This window comes from Malania oleifera, chromosome 1 (assembly GCF_029873635.1).
Source record: "Malania oleifera isolate guangnan ecotype guangnan chromosome 1, ASM2987363v1, whole genome shotgun sequence".
Lineage (NCBI taxonomy): Eukaryota > Viridiplantae > Streptophyta > Magnoliopsida > Santalales > Ximeniaceae > Malania > Malania oleifera.
In genome coordinates, this window is record NC_080417.1 from 34,945,643 (window position 1) to 34,972,203 (window position 26,561).

General features: G+C 37.8%; 1 protein-coding gene across 1 annotated transcript in view; it reads right to left on the reverse strand.

Annotated features, from left to right (window-relative positions):
- Nucleotides 1–2,214: 2,214 nt before the first annotated feature.
- Nucleotides 2,215–26,561, reverse strand: part of LOC131157109 (uncharacterized) — a 31,126-nt gene continuing 6,779 nt past the window's right edge. Inside the window, exons 2-8 of the mRNA XM_058111039.1 lie at nt 7,976–8,029; nt 7,602–7,728; nt 7,348–7,485; nt 6,646–6,744; nt 6,494–6,573; nt 2,668–2,772; nt 2,215–2,518 (exon numbers count right to left, since the gene is read on the reverse strand). Coding sequence (XP_057967022.1) covers nt 2,215–2,518; nt 2,668–2,772; nt 6,494–6,573; nt 6,646–6,744; nt 7,348–7,485; nt 7,602–7,728; nt 7,976–8,029 — 907 coding nt within the window. The remainder of the gene's footprint in view (nt 2,519–2,667; nt 2,773–6,493; nt 6,574–6,645; nt 6,745–7,347; nt 7,486–7,601; nt 7,729–7,975; nt 8,030–26,561) is intronic.

Consider the following 26,561-nt stretch of genomic DNA (forward strand, 5'->3'; position numbering starts at 1 on the left):
CACAACGATGTCTTTCATGAACGCACCAAATATTTCGAGATCGACTGTCATTTTGTGCGTCATCATCTTCAGGATGGGACACTTCGCCTCTTGTCAGTTCCTTCGGCTGATCAGTTGGCTGATATCTTCACGAAAGCTCATCCACCTGGTCGTCATCGTGCTTTAATCTGCAAACTCCTAATGTCATCTTCGATACCACCTTGAGTTTGAGAGGGAATGTTAGTATATGTCCCTAAAATACCCTTGTATTCTTGTACCCTTGTATGTCTCCTCGTATCCTATAAAAAGGATGCATGTGTATAGTTGTATTGTACAAAAGATTTAATCTTAACAGTAAGAATGAGAAAATATTTAATTTATGGACGACATGCTACCGAAATTTCAGTAGAACTTTTCCTAAGAATAAAACCATATATTAAGATGAAAATTATTTAAGGCATGCTAAAATATTTTTGAAAGGATGAGTGAATCATAAAAGAATATTGTTTTTTCATCCTTAGTTATAGGTGCATGTTGAACTGTCCGTTAGTGCATGTTGAATTTTAAATGTTATATGCGAAACTGAAAAACATGCACAATCTTCATATTTATTTCCTAGGATGTCCTTCATCATATACACTTCTTTTTGTCTTGGGATAACTTAGTTCATGGACACCATTTGGTCAAAATCTTTGGGTTATGTACTCTCACTTGGGACCTAAATGGTAAAGCATCATCCTTGAAATTAAAGGTCATATGTTATGATGATGCATTACAAAAAATAAGGTTATTAGTGACGGTTCAAAATCACTAATAATCACAAAATCGTCACTAATAGTATTAGTGACGGTTTTATGAGTATTAGTGACAGTTTTGAACTAGTTGCTATATCTGCCGTTACTAATACTTATTAGTGACGAATTTTTGAAACTGTCACTAATAATAGAGTATTAGTGACGGTTTAAACCATCACTAAAAAACTTAAGAAGTCCGTCACTATAAATTCTACACCGGCTCCATCAAAATCATCACTAATGCCATAGTATTAGTGACAGTTTTAAATTCGTCACTAATGCTCTATTATTAGTGACGGTTTGAAAATCGTCACTAATGCTCTATTATTAGTGACAGTTTGAAAATTGTCACTATTGCTCACAGGCAACTATTAGTGATGATTTTCAAATCGTCACTAATACTATAAAATTGTCACTAATACTATATTATTAGTGACGGTTTGAAAACCTTCACTAAAACTCTTTTAAAAAAAAAGGTAATTATTAGTGACGATTTTGAAACCTTCACTAATACTTAAATTGGACAATTAGTAGTGACGGTTTTAAAATTGTCACTAATAATTTTTAATTAATTTTTTTCCAATTATTAATTTCTGTAAAAAATTATAATTACATTTTCGTATACGTAACATTAAACCATAATTGCTAAAAAATTCATAAATTATTCAATATTCAAATTCAAGTTTAAATAAAAATACAAATATATTATACAAATTCAAATTCAAATTCAAATATATTATACAAATTCAAATTTAAATACAAATACATTATACAAATTCAAAATTCAAAATTCAAATTCAAATTTAAATAAAAATACAAATATATTATACAAATTCAAATTCAAATACAAATATATTATATAAATTCAAATTTAAATTGAACAATTAGTAGTGATGGTGATGCGAGCTTCGACAGTAAGAGACCATGGCAACATGGGCAGCTATGGCTTGCTGCAGCGTCATCCTCGAGGGTGAAGTTCTCGAAAAATAAGGCTCAATCTGTAATCTAGGGCCCAACTTCAGAATCCTCGACCTTGATGGTGATGGAGCATACGACGAGGTCATGGAGGGTGATGAAGGACAATGAGGTCTCGGATGACAGAGAAGGACGACGGGGCTGTGGATGGTGGTGGTTGCATCAACGATTCTTTATCTAGTTTACCTGGAGTTTCTTTTCAAAATTGATTTGAAATGCGATAAGCCTGCCCATGTAGACAAAATGAGTTTTAGCCTTTCATCTGATATGTTGTCGCTTATAGTTAAGGTTAGACCTCGCAAAATGGATAAAAATCCGTTAATCCGACCCGCATCCAACCCGTTTTAACCGACTCATAATCAACTGCTTGCTAAATGAGTCGAATATGGTTTTCAATTTTCATATCCGCCTTTTTAGCGAGTCGGGTCAGTTTTATATATTCGCTAAACCGCTTAAAAACCCATTACTAGTTAACCCAACCCAAGAAGTGCCCATAGCCCACTGCCCAACTATGGAAAGCCCAGTGCCCCAACATTGTCCACACGGTCCATTTGGCCACGTCTTCACAGTGGAGTCCCACTCCAAGACCAGCCCTATTCGATTCAAGCCCTAGCCCTAATGCCTTATTCGATTCGACATTCGATCCAAGAGACAGCCAGCACGAGAGACCCTTCTTCTTTGACCCTTCGAAGCCCTCTGCCCTCCGACCCTTCACGAGTCCATCTTCGATCCTTTGAACCAGTGGGAGCTTCGTGAGTTCATATTCAACACTTCGAACCAGTAGGAGCCTTTCGTGAGTTCTTCATCAACCCTTCGAACTAGCAGGAGCTTCATGAGTTGGTCTTCCACACTGCGAACCATCAGAAGCCCTTCGCGGGTTCGTCAAGAGCTTCGTGAGTTCATCGTGGACATTTCAAACCAGAAGCTCTTCGCAAGCTCGTCTTTGAGCCAAAGTGATTTCATCTGCTTCGAAGTTCGAATTTGTGAGTCTTCTTCTTCTTCTTCTTCTTCTTCTTCCACTTCTCTGTTATTGCATATTAGGACATTACATATTTCTACAAAATTTTCTGCTTCTAGACTAACAAAAAGGTAAGGCAATGAAAAATAATTCCTTTGCTGGCCTTTATAATTCATAAATTTCATCTTTTATTCTTGTTGGATGTTTTGGTGATACATGACATGGCTTTAACAATTTACCAAGTGCAGAACTGTCCATGGTTGTAATCTATGCTAAATCATCTTATTGTATTAAATTGGGTATCTTGGAAGGGAGAATGAACTCTCTTTAGGCTTCAAGTTAATAGTAGGAGATAATATGGAGAGGCCTGCTGTATCTTGCTCTTTGTTACCCACATTCTCTTTGTTCAGATAAATCCTGCAGAAGAACATGACCAATAATAGAGATTGTCAGTTTGGCCAAAAAAATGAACAGATTGAACTAATGAAAAGGCCATTTAATGATCAACAATTGTTGTACAAAGTTTGTATTTTCCCACACCACTCCTACATAAATTTTTTAATCCAGGTTAATCTGCATCATAAGATAATTCAATCCTCCATGAGAAGGAATACTAGCCACTTTCTCAAATGCAGAGATGAAAAAGAAAATATACATTTTACTTTGGAGTAAAGGGTAAGTAAAGTTGTGCATGTGGTTCCAAGCCACACCAATGTACATGCCATCATTGCCATGAATGAATTCCAAAAGAGAACATATGCCAAACAAATAAGACATTATCAATGTCCATGACCATGCGGTATAATTGCATTTTTTTCCACTTGTTGAGTTGGGTTGCTGCAGAAGGATTAAATGTACTGCAAGGCTGCAAATTCTTAGCATCAGCAAGATTGTTGATGTATATGTATGTCCATATCTGTATGTAGTACATGTACAAATTCTTTATGGTATATATATGTAAATGTATGTCTGTATCTGTATGTAGTACATGTACATGGTCTCTTTCAGAGTTTCAGGATACTTCTAAAGACTATGGAGTCTGATTCTGAAGTTATATCAATATTGAAATTTCTTCTCATTCTTACGTATAAAGTTTTTTTGACAGAACCAAGAACTATATTAAATATTAATTAGTCCATGACCCATGGCAATGGTATGAGGTGATGGTTGGATTATGGTCGTTTTCTGTTCTTTCTTTATATGCATAATGACAACTTTTTGACTTGGTCAATCAAATTTCAATATAAATGTTGTGGTCGTTTGACTTATTTCATTATGTTCAATATGGATATAAAATGAAAATATTTAATCCCATTTTTCTATTTTTTACAGTGCATTATAAGGATTAGGAGAAAAAAATGTCTCAGTTAATAGCGAATTGATCAAAATGATGAAATAGTGGTGTTTAAAGAAACTCACATGCTTTAAGAACAGTTGTAATGTTTGTATTTTAGAGACTCACATGAGTCACACGCTTTAAGTTTCTATTTTGACTTGGATTGAGATTAATTTATTATGTTTTATTGCTCTTATAATTTTACTTGCTTGATTTAGGAGTTGTTAATTAATATAAACAATTGAATGGTTGATATAGTTACTAAAAAAGTTAATACACAAACTAATTGCAAGTTATCGTATACAACTTAATATATTATGACACAAAATAAATTATTAATAAAGTTATATTTGAGAATGGCGGATTATCCGCCCATCCACCATGAATTATCCGACCCGAAACTGCTTAATCCGCCACTTAAACGAGTCGAATATGGATTATGATTTTTTCACCCGATAATCCGCCTTATCCGTCACGGATTATCCGACCCGATCCGCTTTGCCAGGTCTAGTTAAGGTATGATTTAAATATTAATTTTATTTCTCTTGAATCTTGATGCCCTTCTTGTGGATGCAATATTAATGACTGCAAGAAGGGCATCAAGATTCAAGTGAAATAAAACTAATATTTAAATCATACCTTAACTATAAGCGACAACCTATCAGATGAAAGGTTAAAATTCATTTTGTTTACATGGGCAGATTTATCGCATTTCAAATCAATTTTGAAAAGAAACTCTGGGTAAACTAGATAAATAATCGTTGATGCAGCCACCACCATCCACCCTACTATAAGAGTACCTAAACCTCCTGATTCTTACCTCCATGTCCATCATAAATTCCAAAGAATAAAGTGGAAGCATCCAGAACAGGATATGCAGCATGCTAGCAAATCAAACATTCATAGTCAATAACAAAACATTCATACTATTAGTTAACACCTTTAACTTGAAAGTTCGAAGTCTCATGTCATAATTAGGATATCCCTTTTAGGATAACAAGAAAAAAAAAAATTAATATAATAAATGCAGGAACTATGTTGTAGGTAGCCTATTTATGCATTAGTTTGCATATTTGTAAACCCTAGCATGGATTAGTTCATCTATGTACAAGGAATCAACCCTTTAGTTAGACAATTTCTCACACTTATTCATAAGTAGGGCTGATTTTTTGGGCAACTATTTCAGAAACCGATTTAAAAAAGCTTTACCTAAACCTCGTTCATCTCAAAAAAATAAAATAAACATAATAAATAATATTATTTTAGGGTGCCCGAAGTTTGACCTCTATAAAGGAAATGTCCCTAAGCTTAGTTACGAGCTACAAAATTTAACAACCAACTCCTTTTCTAACCATTATTTTTCTTTATCTTAAATGTCGTTAATAAATATGCTTATTAAAGTATTGTAACACTTAAACTATATATTCACTTGATAGTCATTTACTTTTTGTCTCATTAAATCACGATAATAGTTGAAATTGTTAGATTCCTTAAGTTACTTTATGGATTATTCATTGTTCGTGATAACTTCATTAAAAGAAGATTGTCATGATCCAATAACAATTACTTATATTACAAATGATATCGATACTCTCAGAATAAATATATTAACAATTATCTGGAGTATCTATTAAAACTTGAAAATGTAAAGACCTACGGACTAGTGACATCACAAGTTCTGACTTTTATCATTACTCATTCAAACCAGTTTTACAAACTAGACGCACTAGAGAAACAATCGCCCTAAGTGCATTATACTTTGAAACCAAATTGACATTTTCAAGGATGTTGCTTCAATTATAAGGACTTTCTTTTTGACTCGTACCTCTCAAGGTCAAATTTTTCAAGACATGTATACCAAATTAGGTGTTCTAGTCAAATTATTTGAAAGCCTTATTTTCAAATTATCTCAATTTGTGCTTATTTATCAACTTGTGGGCCCAGATGTCGACCATCACTAGAAGAAAATTTTAAAAAAATAAAAATAGATTTGAGTCCCCAAACCAATAAACCAACCAAAATGAAAATTAAAATTTGGAAAAGGTGAGACTTTTAGAAGGACAAGATCCATACCTGGAAGAAATCATGTGTGTGGAGATCTGGAATTGAGTGTTGCACCATTCTTTCTCTCTCTCTCTCTCTCTCTCTCTCTCTCTCTCTCTCTCTCACGGTATAAACTCTCGTGACTGACGACCGAAGAAGGTGGATTTTCAAATCTTGCATGTTGTTGAAATCAAAAGAATCCAAACATCTAACGATATGCAGACACGTAACACAGAATAATAAAAAATCTAAAATCTAAAAGCGATTCAAAATAGAGGCAGGGACACAGACATAGACAAACCTTTGCTGATATCGTTGACATTAACCACAAACACACACCTTTGCTGCATCCAAACAAATCATTTGGAAAAGACCCTTCTACCTGCGCAGATCATGCAACATTCTCACCCTAAAAATATGGTAATAATCTCTGATGGGTTTGCTTCCAGAAACCCTTGAATCTCTTTCAGCACATTAATGGTTGGTTGCTACAAGTAACAGTTAGCACTTGATCAAATCGAGGAAATTGCCCTCATAGAATTAGGTATTGAAGCACTTACAAATGTTGTGTAGTTGTAACAGACACCACCATAGGAGTGACATAACCAGATATCATTGGCGAAGTCATACATATCAAGCATTAGACCTCGAACACCATTCTACAATGAGCACATATTTCACAGCAAATTGTTAAAAAAAATATCTTAACAGAAACAATGCCCTAAATATTGGATTATATTGTGATCAATGTGCCATTCTATAGAGTGACAAACGATCAAAATAGTTCATTGAAATGATAATTTACATTAGAAATACTTACTTACAGAGTAAATAAAAAGTTCAAAAGAAATATGAATAAACTGAGTTTCTTAGATGTTTTGATCGTAAAAGAGTATGCCATGAACAATGTGCAATGATTTAGGTAAGGAAACATCCATGTGAGAAGTTGTGCAAGTGAGAGTGGCATAAGTGGATTGTGTATGAAGTGTTTATCAGGGGAAAAAATTTGTTTTTACGCGACAAATACTCATAATGACCAAAACACTTCTTGAAAATTGAAAAATAAAAAATTGTCATTGATTGAACAAAAGTGTAAAAACAAGCATAATGCAAAGTAGAATAGATTCCGAGGGGCATATATTCCTGAAACAACTAAAGAAAACAGTTGAAATTATATAAAAAGTTTGCTTTCGGAAGCATAAAAATACTTCCAAAAAGCAACCCAGATGGCGAAAAACCAAAGGAAGAAAAACGAATATTACATTGAGCTGATTGGTAACTGAATCTTCTTGGTTCCTGGGAGAAACAAGAACAGGTCCCATCGCGGGCTTTGCTCCCAAAAGAGAGTAGGAGTTGTGAGTTGTCAGCCATGAATACTGATTGAAAGGTAGACTGTTCACCTAATCAATCATCTGACCACCCATATCAATACAACCCGCTCATAAACAAAATATTCATCACGGTTCGTGCATTAGATAATCAGAGATTGAGATCAGAACATAGAGAAATCACAGACCTTCGATGTGGGTTCCAGTGGCCGGATCCGAGTACATCTGGCCCTAGTATTCCCGTTTGCATCACACGTTTCGCAACGCAAGCCAGCGTCGCAGTCGCCGTCCGAAGCACATGTCTCTCCCAACTGATTTAGGGACGATAACCATGAGATGAAAATTATAAACTTAAAAAAAATAGGGCAAAAAAATTCAAGAACTGATGAAGAGAAAGATGGGAGATGACAGTGATACCTTGAGAGAGGACGAAGAACAGGGGAAGAGACACAGTGCGAGAAACAGGAGTTGGGTGGGGAAATTCCTCAGGAATTGATTAGGTCTCTGCAAATAAAGAATGCAAATACATGAGAGAGAGAGAGAGAGAGAGAGAGAGAGAGAGAGAGAGAGAGAGAAAGAGAAAGAGAAAGATAAATATAACAAGGATGATGATATGCTTGCATTTTTTATTTTCTATGATCGGAGACGTAGTTAGGGGCGGCGATGATGGTTTTCCAGGAGGGTGGCGACGGAGTAATGGAGTGGGACGGTGGGAATGGTGGGAGGAGCAGAATGAAAGTTGGGGAAAGAAGAGATCGCGCAAGGGAGAAAGAGGCGGGAGGAGAAAGAAGAAATTTGGGGAAAGTTTGAGAATTTAAGATTTCGAGCATTAGTGATGGTTTCAAAACCATCACTAATACCCCATTATTAGTGACGATTCTCCCGAACCGTCACTAATACCTTTAACTATTTATTTTTAAAATTTTTTTAAATAAAAACACTAGTAGTGTCGGTTTTAAAACCGTCACTAATACCCTTAACTATTTCTTTTTTAATATTTTTTAAATAAAATACTAGTAGTGACGGTTTCAAAACCGTGACTAATACCCCATTATTAGTGACGGTCCTCCCGAACCGCCACTAATACCCTTAACTATTTCTTTTTTAATATTTTTTAAATAAAATTACTAGTAGTGACGATTTCAAAACCGTCACTAATACCCCCTTATTAGTGACGGTTCTCTTGAACCGTCACTAATATCCTTAACTATTTCTTTTTAAAAATTTTTTAAATAAAAATGCTAGTAGTGACGGTTTCAAAACTGTCACTAATACCCCCTTATTAGTGACAGTTCCCCCAAACCGTCACTAATACCCCTAACTATTTTTTTTAATATTTTTTAAATAAAATCACTAGTAGTGACAGTTCCAAACCATCACTAATACCCCCTTATTAGTGACGGTTCTCCCAAACCGTCACTAATACCCTTAATTATTTCTTTTTAATATTTTTTAAATAAAAACACTAGTAGTGACGGTATCAAAACCATCACTAATACTCCCTTATTAGTGACGGTTCTCCCAAACCGTCACTAATACCTTTAACTATTTTTTTTTTAAATTTTCTAAATAAAAACACTAGTAGTGACGGTTTCAAAATCGTCACTAATAGTATCGTATTAGTGATGACTGCTAAAACTGTCACTAATGCTTAGACTATTAGTGACCGTCACTACTAATACCCCCTTATTAGTGACGATTTTCCTAAATCATATCTAATACCCTTAATTAGTTTTTTTTAATATTTTTTAAATAAAAACACTAGTAGTGATGGTTTCAAAATCGTCACTAATAGTATCGTATTAGTGACGACTGCTAAAACTGTCACTAATGCTTAGACTATTAATGACGGTTCTTAAAAACCTTCACTAATACCAACTTTTAGTGACGAATTTGAATTCGTCACTAATACTTTTGTCACTTAAAACCAGTTTTTTTGTAGTAATGGTCCATAAACTAGGAGAATTGCATGACTTAGGGGGACTTTTTCATTTCGCACACACTCATTGTATTCTTGAATTATATCACCCTTTTTGAACCCCTATTGCATAATCTTGAGTAATAGGCTTGATTGGACATCTTGTTTTAAATTGAAATGCAATATGTCATGCACATAAGCTGAATGATCAATATTTGTTGTATACTGAAATCCCTTAAGAATGATGAATATTTGATGAGTGTCCTTTAATGAACATCATCCTTAAGCTTAATTCAAGTATGTATGCATGCAAATATACAAGGGGAGTTTAAGCCCCACTCTGAGGAAAATGAACATAAGCTTAACGTCTATATTCTCTTGTATGCTAAGTCTTGTTATGAAGGATGAACATAGGTTGAATTTGCTTGAATGAAATTCATCCTTGAACGTTAATACACTTATGTATGCCTGAGACTATACTGGGGAGTTTAAGCCCCATCCTTGAGAAAAGGATTAAAAGTCACCGGACTCATGGACTCACATTTTCATTGTTACTACTTTTTTAGTCCGAAATTTTAGGTACCTTGAACATCATATCATGTTTTCATTGAATTATCTTTCATATGGATTGTTCCTGGTACGCATGAACACCTTGTACATGACTCAATTTCAATTTTTGGTGCATGTGTGTTCTGAATTAGTTTTACTGGTGGAAAACGAATGATTTAACCTATACCCAATAAAATTTGTTTTAGAATGAAAATAGGACTTATACTGTTTAAACACTTAATGATTTTTTTGTACCAGTATAAGTAATTAAATGAATCTAAGTACACAGTCAAATTGAAAGGGGGAGAATCTAGAAATAAAGTTTCCATCTTGTGTTGCTCACCAGCATTTTAGGCTTAGATTTATTTTTTTGAATTTTTCGTGGCTTGTGCTTAAATGTGATAATTTTATTGAATTTTTCTTTTTCAAATTGAAATATACTACTTAGCCACAGTGTCTTAGGTTTGGCCATATGATCCTTGTCTAAAATTTCCTGTCATTGTTGGGATCTATATGGTAGTTTTTATGGTTATATCCTTTTGGAATATGCTTAAATGTTAAACCCGAAAAACATTGCTCGCATGAAATTTAAAGTCTCTTTTTTGGCAAGCATTGCTCCCTATAATTTATTGAAAATCATAAGGGAGATACATATTTATCTATTTATATTATATATATAATTTTAAAAGCAAGAATTGAACTTATATTGAATATATTTCATGTCTTGCTTGTGTGCTGAAATACCTTCATGACTTATGCTATTCTATGTTCAAATTTTGTGTCATGAATTTTCAAATTTTTAAGGGTATTGCATAATTGGTTCATCGATCATATATGAAAATACATGCGAACCAGTTAGATTACTTTTATGCTCAAACTAATTTTTTATGTGCCGCATGCTTTTAAATTCCAATCTTTTGCGGGGTCTTATGTTGTGCTTAAATTGAAATAGTTTATGCATATTTCCGATCTGACCTTGTTCATCATGTCATTTTTATCTCTTTGATGACCAGCTAAACTGTTTTGTGTGCTTAATTGCTATTTTTTTTTTTATAAAAAAATTAGTTTTAAATTTTCTATGCTCAAATCCTATACCAAAAAGAGGAGAGTCTTTTACATAAAATCAAATTATTTTAAAAGGGGGGGGGGGGGGGGGGGGGAGAGAATTCTCTTTGCTAAGTCTGTTTTTAAATGATAAAATTGTTTTCTACTTAATTTAGCCATTTTTGGTGATACCAAAAGGGGGAGAACTTTTACGAGTAAAATGTTTATGACCGAAAGGGAAATTTTTTTTAAGGCAAAAATATAGGGTAAAATATCTCAGCTTAAGCTTTAACGCAAAATTTAAATGCATAATTTCTTGTAATGTCTTCTTTCGTGAATATGCTTGAGCTTTATTATTTATTTTTACATTATGCATATTGTTAGAATTGGTGTATTCCCAAGAGGGGGGTGAATTGGAATTTTAAACTTTTCTCCTAAGTTGAACTAGATGTTAGCAGAATATTACAACCTAGGGTTTTTCTATGCAGTTCCAAATACGCCAATAAATATAATATATAGAAATTTACATCAAGTGCATCATTCACATAATAACATACACATGCGGTAAATATAAAGTGCAAAAATATAAACAAACACATGATATGTTATCGGGGTTCGGCTAATTGTGCCTATGTCCCCACCTCTAACTCGCAAGTCTGAGGTTTTCACTAATAGCTTACTTAAGGGTGGAGCAACATCGATTACAACCAGGTCAATTAGCACAGGGCTGACCTCAACCTTAACCTGGTCAATTAGTGGGGTTGACCTCAACCTACACGCCTTAATAGGATGGCGCACCTAGCTTTCCTAACAAGGTCTAAGCCAAGCCGGGACTATTTTAAAGAGCTAGTCTCCCTTTTCAGGACCGTGCTTGGAAATACAACAGTATTCACAATATGATAGGTATGGTGATTGTGCTTTTCAAGTAAAGCAAATATGTACCCAAATATGTACAGTATACTCAATCAACCACACATAAACAATGTAGGTAAATGTAAGCTTAGTGATATGTATTTTTGTGCAAGCTACACTCAACAAGATATGATCGTTAACATGCTCAAAATTTTTCTAATTAAGCTATTTCTTTGAAACAGAATATATCAAGTCTCAATAATAATCAAGGTTTCAAAGATGCTGCAAATATTCAAAACAAGTCAAAATAATTTCTTCAATAATATATGCTCAAGAGTTGCTTGAAGGAATACTATAGCTTGTAGAAAAATATTTTTGCACAACAAAATCACGCTATTGGACACTTGCAATAATAATGCAAATATCCTCAAGCCTATGAGTTTATCCCAACACAAGATTTACTATATTCAAATCTATGAGATAAACTTTGGTAAACTCCCCAAAATAATATCAAACAATCAAGCAAAGTAAGGGAGTATTAGCACCCTCTAATAAACACTAGCCCCCTCAATATGCTCTCACACTATTAAAATGTATCAAGGAAATAAAGATATGAGAGTACTTGGACATGAATAGGAATTTGAGATAGAGAGGATTTTGTAAATGATTTTCTACTAATCTTATATTAATCCTCACAAATGAACTCATATTTATAGACCAAGGTAAAACTATAACCGTTTAGGACATAGCGGTTATAATTAGAATTGTTTTAAAACCAATTAAGAAAATTAACCCTGATTAACAATTTTTAACCCCCATAAAAAATAAGTAACTCGAGAAGGTTCGGGTGGCTGAACCTTGGTTCGGTTGCTTGAATAGACTCAGTCAGAAGAGCCAATCTTGAAGGTTCGGGTGCCCGAGTCTGGGCTCGGTTGGTTGAACCAAAGACAGAAACTTTCTGTCCGCGGTTTGAGTGCCCAAAGCTGAGTTCAGTTAACCGAACCAGCAAATTCGGTCGCCCGAGGCCTTTTTGAATGCAACGGTTCAGGTGCCCGAGGTAGGTGAAAAGTGACCTTTTAAGGGTTCGGTCGCCCGAAGCTTGGTCAAACTGGTGACTTCTCAACAGTTCAAGCGCTCGAGGAGTTTTGAACTCCTAGGGTTCAGTTGCCCGACCTCTCTCAATTTTTGCAATTAAGTCCAATTTTTAATTTAGTTATTTTCCCTAATAATATATATGATATGGGGACTATTTTGTGCATTTGTACCTAAGGTCTTTTCAACTACGCCCAAAAACTTGGCGTCGGTCGACTGAAGGGTGCCCTAAGGTCCTTCAGTCTCTATGGTCAGTTTATGGCATTTTGAGCTTACACATACCTACAAGCATGACATGCAGAGATTATAACAGACCATATCCTAATTACTATTACAGACGCAATAACATTACAACAATTAATAAACATTTAGGGTCTTCATTTTCTTCAAGTTGCCATGTGCCATCAATATGATCTTCTAATTATACACTTGCACACAAACTTGAAAGTCATCAAATATCAAGAGTATTTGTCATTATCAAAACTGGGTAGTGACTCATGAGAGCCTTATCAGGTTGTACCCATTTTGCCCTAGTGCATTTATCATCATCAAAAAAGGAGAGATTGTTGACTTTTTAAGTTTTATCCCTATTTTGATGCTGACAAAGAACAGGTTTCTTATGTTTGTATTTAGCATGTGAATAGGTCCATTGATTTAACATACACATAAGGAAACGGCGATGGAAGCTTGTAGGATTTAAAACCTACACGATCAGGCGCATTCCATGAAGTCAGAAGAGTGAAGAAGAAGACATATTTGATTTAATTTGTATATGCATTTAGGTTTTTATATTTTGGTCTTTAATAGATGCATACATCATGCATGATATGACTTAATGTTCAGATAGGCCATAGACAGACATTAGGACAGACTTTGGTCAACCTTCAGTCGATTGACGTTGAGTTTTTGGGCTTAATTAAAATGCCTAGGCCATAGAATGACAATAGGAACCATGACCTTTACACTTGAATGCCACATGCTTTTTCACGAGGGTTGAAATTGCACAAGAGACCAAACAGGACATAAAGACCATTTTTTTGATATTTCGGGTGACCAAACTTCGGCAATAGAAAATGCCTCGGTTGACCAAACTGGCTGGAGGTCAATAGTTGATCATGCCTGGGGCGACCAAACCAAAATGAACGTAACTTCCATGGTCGACCAAACCCTGGTTATTGACTTTTCCACTGTCCATAGGTGACCGAACTTGTAGTTAAAAAAGGCCCCGGGCGACCGAACCTTATGAACCGATACATCGAATCATGCACTAGGTGCTCGAACTTATGAAGGTTTGGGAAATTGCCTTGCCTCAGCCAACTAGTTCTCCCCACGGCAAACCAAACCCAATTTTGGCTATGAGTCTATTCGAGCGACATGCCCTGTGAACTGGGCGACTGAACCTCTTGGGTTGTGGCATTTTTAAATGCCAAAACGGATTTAAAAATTAATTAAAATTTTCTAATAATACCCAACGTGTCCCCAATGGTAAAAAATCTCCCAGTCTCTATATATACCCTTTTCATAACTTAGATTAGTAACTTTGATCAACCAATTTTTCTCTCAAAATTATTTTCTTAATCAAAGTTCCACCACTTACATTTTTAATTGCAAAATCATTTTGGGGTAAATTTTTACACTCCCCAACTCTCTTTATTATTCTTTGGAAAATCTTTTGAAAGAGAGCATCTTAACTTTAGGACATTTATGTCATGCCCCCGAACTTGCAGGTGGGTCCTAGGTGTGAATTTAGTAACCTAACTTGTCTCTGTATCAATTTAAAACATACCTGATACAATACAAATAGAGGGTCCGACCCCGTGGGGTGAACGGATGCCCACATATATACACAATCATCCATACTCATCCAAATTACACATCGAAATACGGTCTTTTATATATAAACAGTATCATACCAGAGTCTATACAAACTAGGATATACATTCCCATAATTACAACACATACCCCAGGGGTCCACAAAACTATCCTGACAAACTGGATACCAAAATTCGTACCTAGTAGGTACTAGCAGTAGCTACGATACTCTTGCTCCCAGATGCTAGGATGCTACTTACGACTACTTGAGGGACCTGAAAAACATTGTACGTACATTTGGGGTGAGACACCTCTCAGTAAGGAAGAAAGCAGGTTATATTAGTGTGTGGCATACCAGTGTTATTTTACATACTTCATAACACTATAAAAGATACAATACATTTCAAAACATTTACATACAGTTTCATACATATCCATACAGTTCCAGTATTTTCACAAAAACCATTCCAATACATACGATACCCAAAACATACGGTCAGTGTCGTCACATTAGTTCACAACTACACAAGGTCACCTCGTCTCACAGCGATTACATTGCTACATACACAACTACGCTGCGATGCCCGAAGCCCAATAGTGATTACATTGCTCTATACGTAACTACACAAGGTCACCTAGTCTCACAGCGATTACATTACTACACATGCAACTACGAAGCGACGAATCAGGCCCACAGTGATTACATGGCTACATACACAACTACACAAGGTCACCTAGTCTCACAATGATTACATTGCCACATGCACAACTACGTTGCGACGACCTAGGCCTATAGTGATTACATTGCTCCATACGGTGTAGAACACACCCTTCAGTGACCAGTCGGATCATACTAGTGATATTTTACACCCCGGATGTAGAGCCGACCACTCTCGCCCATGGTAGTTAAATGATACATGGCTGTTTTACAAATCCCTGGAATCATTTTGGAACTCACGTTCCTATACATTTCAACATATGGTAATTAGCCGCCACATAACTGTTTTACAAATACCTGGAACAAATACATACATCAATACGTACCACACTTATTTGGTTTATGGCAAATCATATTGTTTACGAATTCAAGTATATAGTTTATGCAAATATGGATTACGGTCACCTCAATAATATAGTTTTAACAAAACCAACAGTTTTCCAAACCAAGCAGAGATGATACCCGAAATCTCCATTTTTCCCGAAAACTGTAACCTGAAAAATACCGCATTTTTACCCAACAGATTTCCCCAAATAATTAGCCAAAATATTTATACAATTGTAGCCTACAAGCTTACCGATCCTGATTTCGAAAATGAACTGATATAAATTGAATCCCCTTACCTTAACCTGAATTCCAACTACAAACTTTACGGTCCCTAAAACTACGGACCAAAACTCCAAAACCTACAAACCACAGTACAGTAGATGCTTAGAATCCGTACTACTACACATATACTAAATCAGAAATGAAAATTGAGCCTTACCTCAATTTTAGCCCGAAACCCGAAATCCTCCGAAACGAGATTCCGATCCGCTAGAAACGTAAAGAATCCTTCACTGATCCTCACAGTAACTTTGGATTTACAAATCGGGCAACGATTGGCAAAGAAAATTAGAGAGAGAGAGAGAGTGTGTAGGGAGAGTTCTTAGAGAGAGGGAGAGAGTATTTAGGAAACTTAGTCCCAAAGCAACCAACATATCCCTTTATAGGACCTTTGACCTGGGTGGATTCATTGACGAATTGGGCTCCTCGTCAATGAATTCTTCACTAGCCTCGTTGACGAATCGACAACCTCGTCGATGAATCAGCAGCCTCGTCGACGAGCCAGATATTCCAAATTTTTCCTAAACCTCTCAGCATTCACTCGTTCACGAGCTTCTGAATTTCGTCGACGAGAAGCCTTCAGCCTTCGTCGACGAATTATGGCCTCGTCGACGAATTCTATGCAAATTCCATTTTTTACCCCTCTTTTACATAATTAACTCCTATATCATGATTCAGGTTCTTACAACCTCCCCTCCTTACAAAAATTTCATCCTCGAAATTTGCCATCTCTCATTCACATACTCATACATACCATCAAACACATATATACCACTCTAGAGCAAAATTGGCGGCCACAACAGCGTAGCCCCATCACAATCCATACATACCTACTCTAGAGAATACAACATCCATTTATACGCAGCCCCGTCACGATACATACATACACCCTCTAGAGAATACGGTGGCCATTTATACGCAGCCTGTTAGCTTTACCATGATCCCAAGAGTGGGGGTGAATTGGTATTTTAAAATCTATCCCCTAGGTATTCCTCCTAACAGCAGTATGTTCACAATCTTGTGGTCAATCTAGTGCAAGTAATATCAAAAATTAAATAAAGCAGTTTAATCAATTACACAAGTACTAGAAAGCAGTAAAGATAAGGATGACACACAGATACGTTATCGAGGTTCGGCCAACTGCCTACGTCCCCGCCTTGGCTAACCAGCACAAGGATTATCACAATAACTTGCTCACTTAAATGGGTGGAGCGGCACCTATACAAACCAGGTCAAATTAACACAAGGCTAACCTCAACCTTAACCAAGTCAATTAGCATAGGGCTGACCTCAACTTTTACACCAATCCTTACCGGACTGGATTACCGCCCCCTCAGGCCATGCCTGGAATCTCTCAGATATACAAACAAAAGGTACAGTATAAGGGTGCTTTCACATAAAGCAAATTTGTACCACAAATGCTCACAATCATAAACACCATAGATGATTTAAAATGTAAGCTCGATGTGATCTAGATAGTTCAACTCTCAAATATATTTTCTATCAGTGTAGTACACACGTGAGAGTGTCAATAATAATCTGTGTATTTCAAAATATTCAATCAAATGTGTTTACACAGAATATCAAACAAGCCTTAAGAATGTCAATCAGTAGAATATCTCAATCACATAAATATGTATATGCTTGGGCTTGCGAAATATATATGATCTTTGTTTTCAGCAAAAATATATGAGTGAATAAATATTGCAACAAAGATGTTTCACCTCAAAAACAAATATCTCCTTAAATGGTTTTCAAAATAAAGAGCAATAAATATTTGTAAATGATTTTGAAAATATTTCGCAACCAAAATCAAATGCGAGCTTCTCAAGATGTTGCAACGAATATGCAATCTTAGAAGATCTAGTAAAGTCTTCTTTGAATGAACTTATTAGCAAAGTCCCCTAAGAATCCTTTTAGGTTTGGCTCTCAACAAAATGAAACAATCTCAAGGCAAAGAGAGAGCAAACCTTTTAATCTAAACACTCAAGAATACTTACAAATGATTTAACAACTTTTGAAGGTAAGCTAGAGTGTATATAGGGAAAGTATGAGCTGTAGGAATCAAAAGAGAATATTTTTGTTTGAGAGAGAAATTTTTTAATCCTTTTTGCTAAATGATTCTTAATTCTCCCAAATGAAGGAGTATATATAGACATACCAAAATATTTGACCATTGGGGACCTATTAGGGATTGTTGAAAAAGTTTAATGACATTTTAACCAATTTAACCCTGTTACAAAAAATATTAATTGTGGTAAAAAATCAGGGCAACCCGAGATGTCCGGTCGATTAGAAATGTCTCGATCGATCAAGTCTCATATGGTTCAGTCAACCAGGGGACTTTTGAACTGAGGGCTCGATCGACCGGGAGAGGGTAATTTCTCAAATTTTCGAGGTTCGGTCTATTAGGCCGTTTTGAACTGGTTGGTTCGATCGATCAGACTGCTGGAAATTTTCCCGAGGACTCTTCGATCGACCAGGTAGTTGGAGAAAAAAAGTGCTCGGTTGACCAGATGGTCAAAATGTTGACCAGGGTTTCGGTCGACCAGGTCTTTTTGAACTACCTGGTTTGGTCGACCAGGTGGTCAAACTTTTGACCCAGGGAGGTTTTGGTCGACCAGGCCAAAATGAACTGACTGTGCTGGTCGACCGAAAGTGCACCATGTGTGCATTTCGGTCCAATCTTAAAGCATACAAACCCTAATGAAGTGCCTAACAAATATATGTGTAAATGTGTGTGTCCTAGGGTCACTTGAGGTCCACTTTGAAGACACCGAAAAAGTCCGGTGTCGGTCGATTGAAGGGAAAACCCTAATGTCATTCTAAGGTCATTTTAAGTTTGCATTTGGTTTGAGCTTACAAAATAAACCATACATGTGATGTGTGTGCTTATTACAAACCGAATACCCTAATTATTATTACAGACAAATTTCACTATAAAAATATTACAATCAAGAGTATGAATTTGTCTTCAAGCTTTGAGCTTTCATGTGCCATTTATGATATGCTAATATGGACCTGCATATGAACTAGATATTCATTAAATACAGGAGTATTTGTCATTATCAAAATCGGGCGTGACCTATAAGGTCAACACAACCCCGTTACAATACATACATAAATTTTCTCACTTATGGCGGAGGAATACCATGGTCACATACATACACGGTCTCGGGCGCTTACAATACTACAAGACCCTCCTAGAGACTAACCACACAATACTAATACGATAACAGAGGTTTACATACATACATACATACTCATACCACCCTGCTATCCAAGTACAACTCAGAACAACTGCAGATACTTTGAGCGTATTTTCATTTCCAGTTCCTAAAAAGCTTCCTCAACCTCGTGGTTTTGTCATAATACCTTCACCAATGGTATTTCTTTAGTACAAAGTTTCTGAACTTTATGGTCCAGAACTTGAATAGGTATCTCCTCATACGCTAAAGTATCCTCAATTTCCAACTCATCATAAGTGATAACATGAGATGGATCCAATACGTACCTTCTCAACATGGATACGTGAAACACATCGTGGACCCTCGAGAGTGCTGGGGGTAGTGCAACTCTGTAGGCTATTGGACCCACTCGCTTAAGTACCTCGAATGGTTCGATATACCTCGGGCTCAACTTGCGCTTCCTCCCAAATCTCATCACCCTTTTCATCGGAGCAATATGCAGAAATACCTTACCTCCCACTTCGAACTCTAACTCCAAATGACGAACATTTTGCATAACTCTTCTTCTAAATCTGAGCTGATCTAATCCTCTCTCGGATCAAACCCACCTTCTCAGATGCCTATTGCATGAGTTCAGGTCCTAAAACTTGCCGTTCACCGACCTTATCGCAATGCAAAGGAGATTGACACCTCCGACCATACAAAGCCTCGAACGGTGCCATCCCTATACTAGCTTGGAAGCTATTGTTATAGGCAAACTCCACTAGTGGCAGAAATTGAATCCAACTACCACCGAAGTTTAATACACAAGCCCGTAACATATCTTCCAAGATCTGTATTGTCCTCTCCGACTGTCCATCAGTATGGGGGTGGAACGTTGGACTGAAAGTAAGCTTCGTCCCCAATGCTTCCTGCAAACTCTTCCAAAATCAAGAAGTAAATCTTGGATCCCAATCTGAAACAATGGACACCGGCACTCCATGCAGTCTAACTATCTCTTGTACATATAGGTTCTCTAGCCTACTCAAAGGGTAGCTGACCTTTGTAGGTACAAATTCAGTAGATTTCGTCAACCTGTCCACAATTACCCAAATAGAATTCTGCCCGTGAAGCGCTATCGGTAATCTGGTAACAAAGTCCATGAAAATATGCTCCCATTTCCATACCGAAATAGGAAAAGGCTGTACGGGCTTGCCGGTCTCTGATGTTTAGCTTTCACCTACTAACACGTTAGACACTGCTCCACAAATCAGGCAATATCCCTCTTCATACCACTCCACCAGAAGGACTCGCGCAAATCCCGATACATCTTCGTACTACCCAAATGTATCGTATATAGAAAAAGATGCGCTTCCTCCAAAATAGTCCTTCTGATCTCACCATCGCTTGGAACACATAGCCTGGTCCCGAATCTCAACACATCTCTATTAGAGATGTTAAAATTTGTAGTCAAACCCTGCTGCACTTTCATCACAATCTCAGCTAACTCTGCATCACTAGCCTGCGCGGCTTTAATACGCTCGAACAAGGTCGGTTGGATCACCAAGCTAGCCATGAAAGTCTGATGATCACCAGACACCAACTTTACGCCAAGGCTTTCTAGATCTTGCCTGGCATGATGCTAAGCTAAAACTGCAGTTACTATTGCATGTTCTAACTTCCGACTCAACGCATTTGCTACCACATGAGCCTTCTTCGGGTGATAATTGATCGTGCAATTGTAGTCCTTAATAAATTTAAGCCACCAACTCTGCCTCATATTCAGCTCCTTTTGCATGAAAAAGTATCTGAGGCTTTTTTGGTTAGTGAAAATCTCACACTGAACACCATACAGGTAATGTCGCCAAATCTTCAAGGCATATACAACACCAGCTAACTCTAAATCATGCATAGGGTAATTCTTGTCATACTCCTTAAGTTGTCGAGAAGCATAAGCTACCACCTTACTCTGTTGCATAAGCACACATCCCAAACCCTTCAGGGATGCGTCGCTATAGATCACAAAACCCCCATTCCCCGAAGGAATGGTTAACATTGGAGCAGTAACCAGCCGGTGCTTCAACTTGAGAAAGCACTGCTCGCAATCACTAGTCTAGTCAAACTTTACCCCCTTCTTAGTCAATCGTGTCAGAGGTCCAGAAAATTTAGAGAATCCCTCCATGAACCGACGATAATAACCCACCAGTCCCAGAAAACTCCGAACCTCCTGCACACTCTTCGGTCTAGCCCAGTTGACCACAGCTTCGATCTTTCTAGGATCAATAGAGATACCGCCCTCAAACACCACATGGCCTAAGAACGCGACTCGATTCAGCCAGAACTCAAACTTCTTCAACTTAGCATACAACTTCCTCTCCCCAAAATCTGTAACACTAACCCCAAATGTTCCACAAGCTCTTCCGTACTCCTCGAGTATACCAGGATGTCGTCAACGAATACCACTATGAATTGATCTAAGTACTCATGGAAAACCCTGTTCATCAAATCCATAAACACCGTCGAAGCATTCGTCAACCCAAACGGCATGACCCAAGAACTCGTAGTGGCTGTATCTAGTTCGGAAAGCCGTCTTTGCTACATCCTCAGACTTAACCCTCACCTGATGATACCCTGACCGTAGGTCGATCTTCGAAAAGACCTGCGTTCCCTACATTTGGTCAAAAAGATAATCTATATGAGGCAAAGGGTAACGGTTCTTCACCGTCACTTTTTTGATCTCACGGTAGTTAATGCACATACGCATCGATCCATCATTCTTCTTTAGAAACAATACCGGAGCTCCTCAGGGTGAAACACTAGGTCGAATGAATCCCCTGTCTAGTAATTCCTAAAGTTGCTCCTTCAACTCTCGAAGTTCTGCTGGAGCCATCCGATACGGAGCTTTAGAGAATGGTGCCTTGCCAGGCAACAACTCTATCGAAAACTCCACCTCACGATCCGGAGGTAAACCAGGTAAGTTGTCTTTAACACATCCGGAAACTCGTTGACCACCCGAATGTCCTCAAGTCTCAACTCATCCCGCGGCGGTTCCTTTATGCAAGCTAGGTACCCCTGACATTCATCTAAGAGTAGCCTCCTCACCTGTAGTGCCAATAAAATCTATGGCGTTGCACGCACACACAATCCTACAAACTCATACTCCTGCTTCACAGGAGGTCTATACACTACTACCTTCTTCTAAAAGTCAATCACCGCATAACTAGAAAACAACCGATCCATTCCTAGTATGACGTTGAAACCCGACATGTCGTATACTACAAGATTCGCAGGTGGTAGTCTCTCCTGAATCACAACTAGGCAGTTTCCTAACATCTTACTACAAATCGTTACACTCCTAGTCGGCATAGTCATAAACAACATTTCATTCATTACACAGGTTTCTGCCCCACACAACTTCACAAAACTAGTAGATATGAACAAATGGGTTGCCCTCGAATCAAATAAAACAATAGCTCTATTCGAAAGCAATAACACGGTACCTATCACCACGTTCTCAGCGTGTTCTGCATTTGTTGGAGTAAGTTAATATACTCTTGCCGAAGCCGTGGTTGCCTGGTAATTCACCCGAGGCTTCAGATTACTCCCATGGTTCTGACTCTGTGTAGGCATAATCCTCCTCTATTCCTGACAGCTCTTCGCCATGTGGCCCGACTTGCCATAGTTGTAGCATACACCATAGAATGGCTGACACTCGCCATCGTGCCATTTATGGCACTTGGCGCACGGTGGGGAGGATGGATCCTCCTGAGCATTTGGCCGCCTAGTGTTCCGCCAATAACCTGAGCTATAGCTCTTCTTCTTCTTCCACGGACCTTGTCAAGGACCACTCTGAGGACCAGAAGATACGAGCCTCTTCCCCTGATCCGATACTACTTCATCTCCCTGAAGGTCAGTCTCAAGTATGGTGGCTTTATCCACCAAGACATAGAACTCTCGGATCTGCAGCATCCCCACAAGACGGTGGATGTCTTTCCTCAGACCCCTTTTGAACCTCTGAGACTTCTTGTGCTCATTCGGGACCAAGTATGGTGTAAATCGAGATAACTCGATATATCTGGCAGCATACCTTTGCACTGTCAAAGTTCCTTGCGTCAGACCCGAAAACTCATCAGCCTTCGCATCCCGAGTGGAGGCCGAAAAGTATCTCTCGAAAAATACCTCCTTAAAGCAGCCCCACATCATACCAGATGGACCAGCTCTCTGCCTCTCCAATAGGCTCACTGTCGTCCACCATTGCCCTGCCTCCCCAGTCAACTGGAAGGTGGCGTACAAAACGTTTTGCTTCTCAGTGCAGTGGAGGACTTCCAAAATCCTCTCAGTCTTCTCAACCCAGTCCTCCACCACTATCGGATTAGGTCCTCTCGTAAATGTCAGAGGGTGCATGCGTGTGAACCTCTCAATGGTACACCCCGTATCAATAGGAGAGCTCTTGCGTCTCCTAACACTCCGCCCAATCTCTCGGATCACCTATCTCGCCAAACCACTAGACACAGAAGGAGACTCATCGCTTGCCGTCTCCTCGGAGCCACTCTCCAAGTTATTATCCTTGGGCCCCATTCTGAAAACGGAATAGAAATCAGTTGGAATTCCTATATCGTACGCAGTTAACACAATCATAGACCTAATCATGTTAACTATTTCTCTCACAGTTCTAAGCCTGTCTGGTCACACCGACACAAATCCATCAATGGTCTGCCCTGCCTTAACTGGAATCGTCATTCCAGGAAAAACACGGAATACCGCCGACACATCCCGATCTAGCAACAGAACAATCCTCAACCAACACTACCTATTTCCTATATCCTATACTCTAGTATGGACACATCAATACTCCTAACCAAGTCTACAAGACCTAACAACTTGGTTAGCTCTGATACCAAGTTGTCACGCCCCGAACCCGCAGGTGGGTTCCAAGTTTGAATTTAGTAACCTAACCTATCTCTGTATCAATTTAAAACATACCTGACTACGGTCTTTTATGCATAAACAATATCATACCAGAGTCTATATAAACTAGGATATACATTCCCATAATTACAACACATACCCCAGATGTCCACAAAACTATCCCGACAACCTAGATACCAAAACTCGTACCTAGTAGGTACTAGCAAAAGCAACGACACCCTTGCTCCTAGATGCTAGGATGCTACTTACGGCTACTTAAGGGACCTGAAAAACATTGTACGTACATTCGGGGTGAGACACCTCTCAGTAAAGAAGAAAGCAAGTTATATTAGTGTGTGGCATACTAGTGTTATTTTACATACTTCATAACATTATAAAAGATATGATACATTTTGAAATATTTACATACAGTTTCATACATATCCATGCAGTTCCATACAGTTTCAGTATTTTCACAAAAACCATTCTAGTACATATGATACCCAAAACATACGGTCAGTGTCGTCACACTAGTTCGCAACTACACAAGGTCACCTCGTCTCACAGCGATTACATTGCTACATATGCAACTACGCTGTGACGCTCGAAGCCCAATAGTGATTACATTGCTCCATACGCAACTACACAAGGTCACCTAGTCTCACAGCGATTATATTACTACACATGCAACTACGAAGCGAAGACTTAGGCCCACAGTGATTACATCGCTACATACGCAACTACACAAGGTCACCTAGTCTCACAACGATTACATTGCCACATGCACAACTACGCTGCGACGACCTAGGCCCATAGTGATTACATTGCTCCATACGGTGTAGAACACACCCTTCGATGACCAGCCGGATCTTACTGGTGATATTTCACACCCCAGATATAGAGCCGGCCACTCTCGTCCATGGTAGTTAACCGATACATGGCTGTTTTACAAATTCCTGGAATCATTTTGGAACTCACGTTCCTATATATTTCAGTGTACGGTAATTAGCCGCCATATAACTGTTTTACAAATACCTGGAACAAATACATACATCCATACGTACCAAACTTATTTGGTTTACGAAAAATCATATCGTTTACAAATTCAAGTATACAGTTTATGAAAATATTTATTACGGTCGCCTCAATAATACAGTTTTAACAAAACCAACAGTTTTCCAAACCAAGCAAAGATGATACCCGAAATTTCCAATTTTCCCAAAGGCTATAATCTGAAAATCCCGCATTTTTACCCTACAGATTTCTCCAAACAAGTAACCAAAACATACATACGATCGTAGCCTACAAGCTTATCGATCCTGATTTCGAATATGAACTGATATAAACAGAATCCCCTTACCTTAACCCAAATTCCAACTACGAACTTTACGGTCCCCAAAACTACAAACCAAGACTCCAAAACCTACAAACCATAGTACAGTACATGCTTACAATCTGTACTACTACACATATACCTAATCAGAAATGAAAATCGAGTCTTACCTCGATTTTAGCCTGAAACCCGAAATCCTCCGAAACGAGATTCCAATCCGCTAGAAACATAGAGAATCCTTCACTGATCCTCACAGTAACTTTGGATTGACAAATCGGGCAACGATCGGCAAAGAAAACTAAAGAGAGAGAGTGTAGGGAGAGTTCTTAGAGAGAGAGAGAGTATTTAAGAAACTTAGTCCCAAAGCAACCAAAATATCCCTTTATAAGACCCTTGACCCGGGTGGATTCGTCGATGAATTCTTCACTAGCCTCATCGACGAATCAGCAGCCTCGTCGACGAGCCAGATATATCAAAATTTTCCTGAACTTCTGGGCATTGACTCGTTGACAAGCTTCTGAATTTCGTCGACAAGAAGCCTTCAGCTTTCATCAACGAATTATGGCCTCGTTGACGAATTTTGTGCAAATTCCATTTTTTTACCCCTCTTTTACATAATTAACCCCTATATCATGGTTCGGGTTCTTACAATTGTTTTTTGCATCCATGCTTTCATAGAAAAAGTTTCATGTTGCAAAAATTATTTGAAAAACCATAACCCTAGGTTCTCCTATTTCTCATTGAAAAAATTTATGGAGAAATATTTTATAGGGTTCAGATCTTTGAGCATTTTATCGTATACATTATTTTTCAAAGATTGAAAGTGTTATTTGATAGCACCCTTACTCTACTAAGCATAATGCATATCATTAGAGAGTGCATGTGTTGAGTTTAAACGTGTACATCTTTGCTTGTATTTTCAGAAGCATATTATATGTACAAAAATTGTTCTCATGTATCGGTTGGGTTCAGCTCAGAATTAAACTGGGGAGTCTCAGCCCTGTAAGTAAGACTGGTTGGGTTCAACCCGAAAAATTGAACTGGAGAGTCTCCGCCCCGTAAGGGAGACAAGTTGGGTTCAACCTTGTAATCGAGTTGGGGTTTACCTCACCCTATAAGGAGAGGTTGTAATGACTTCTGCTCTGCCCA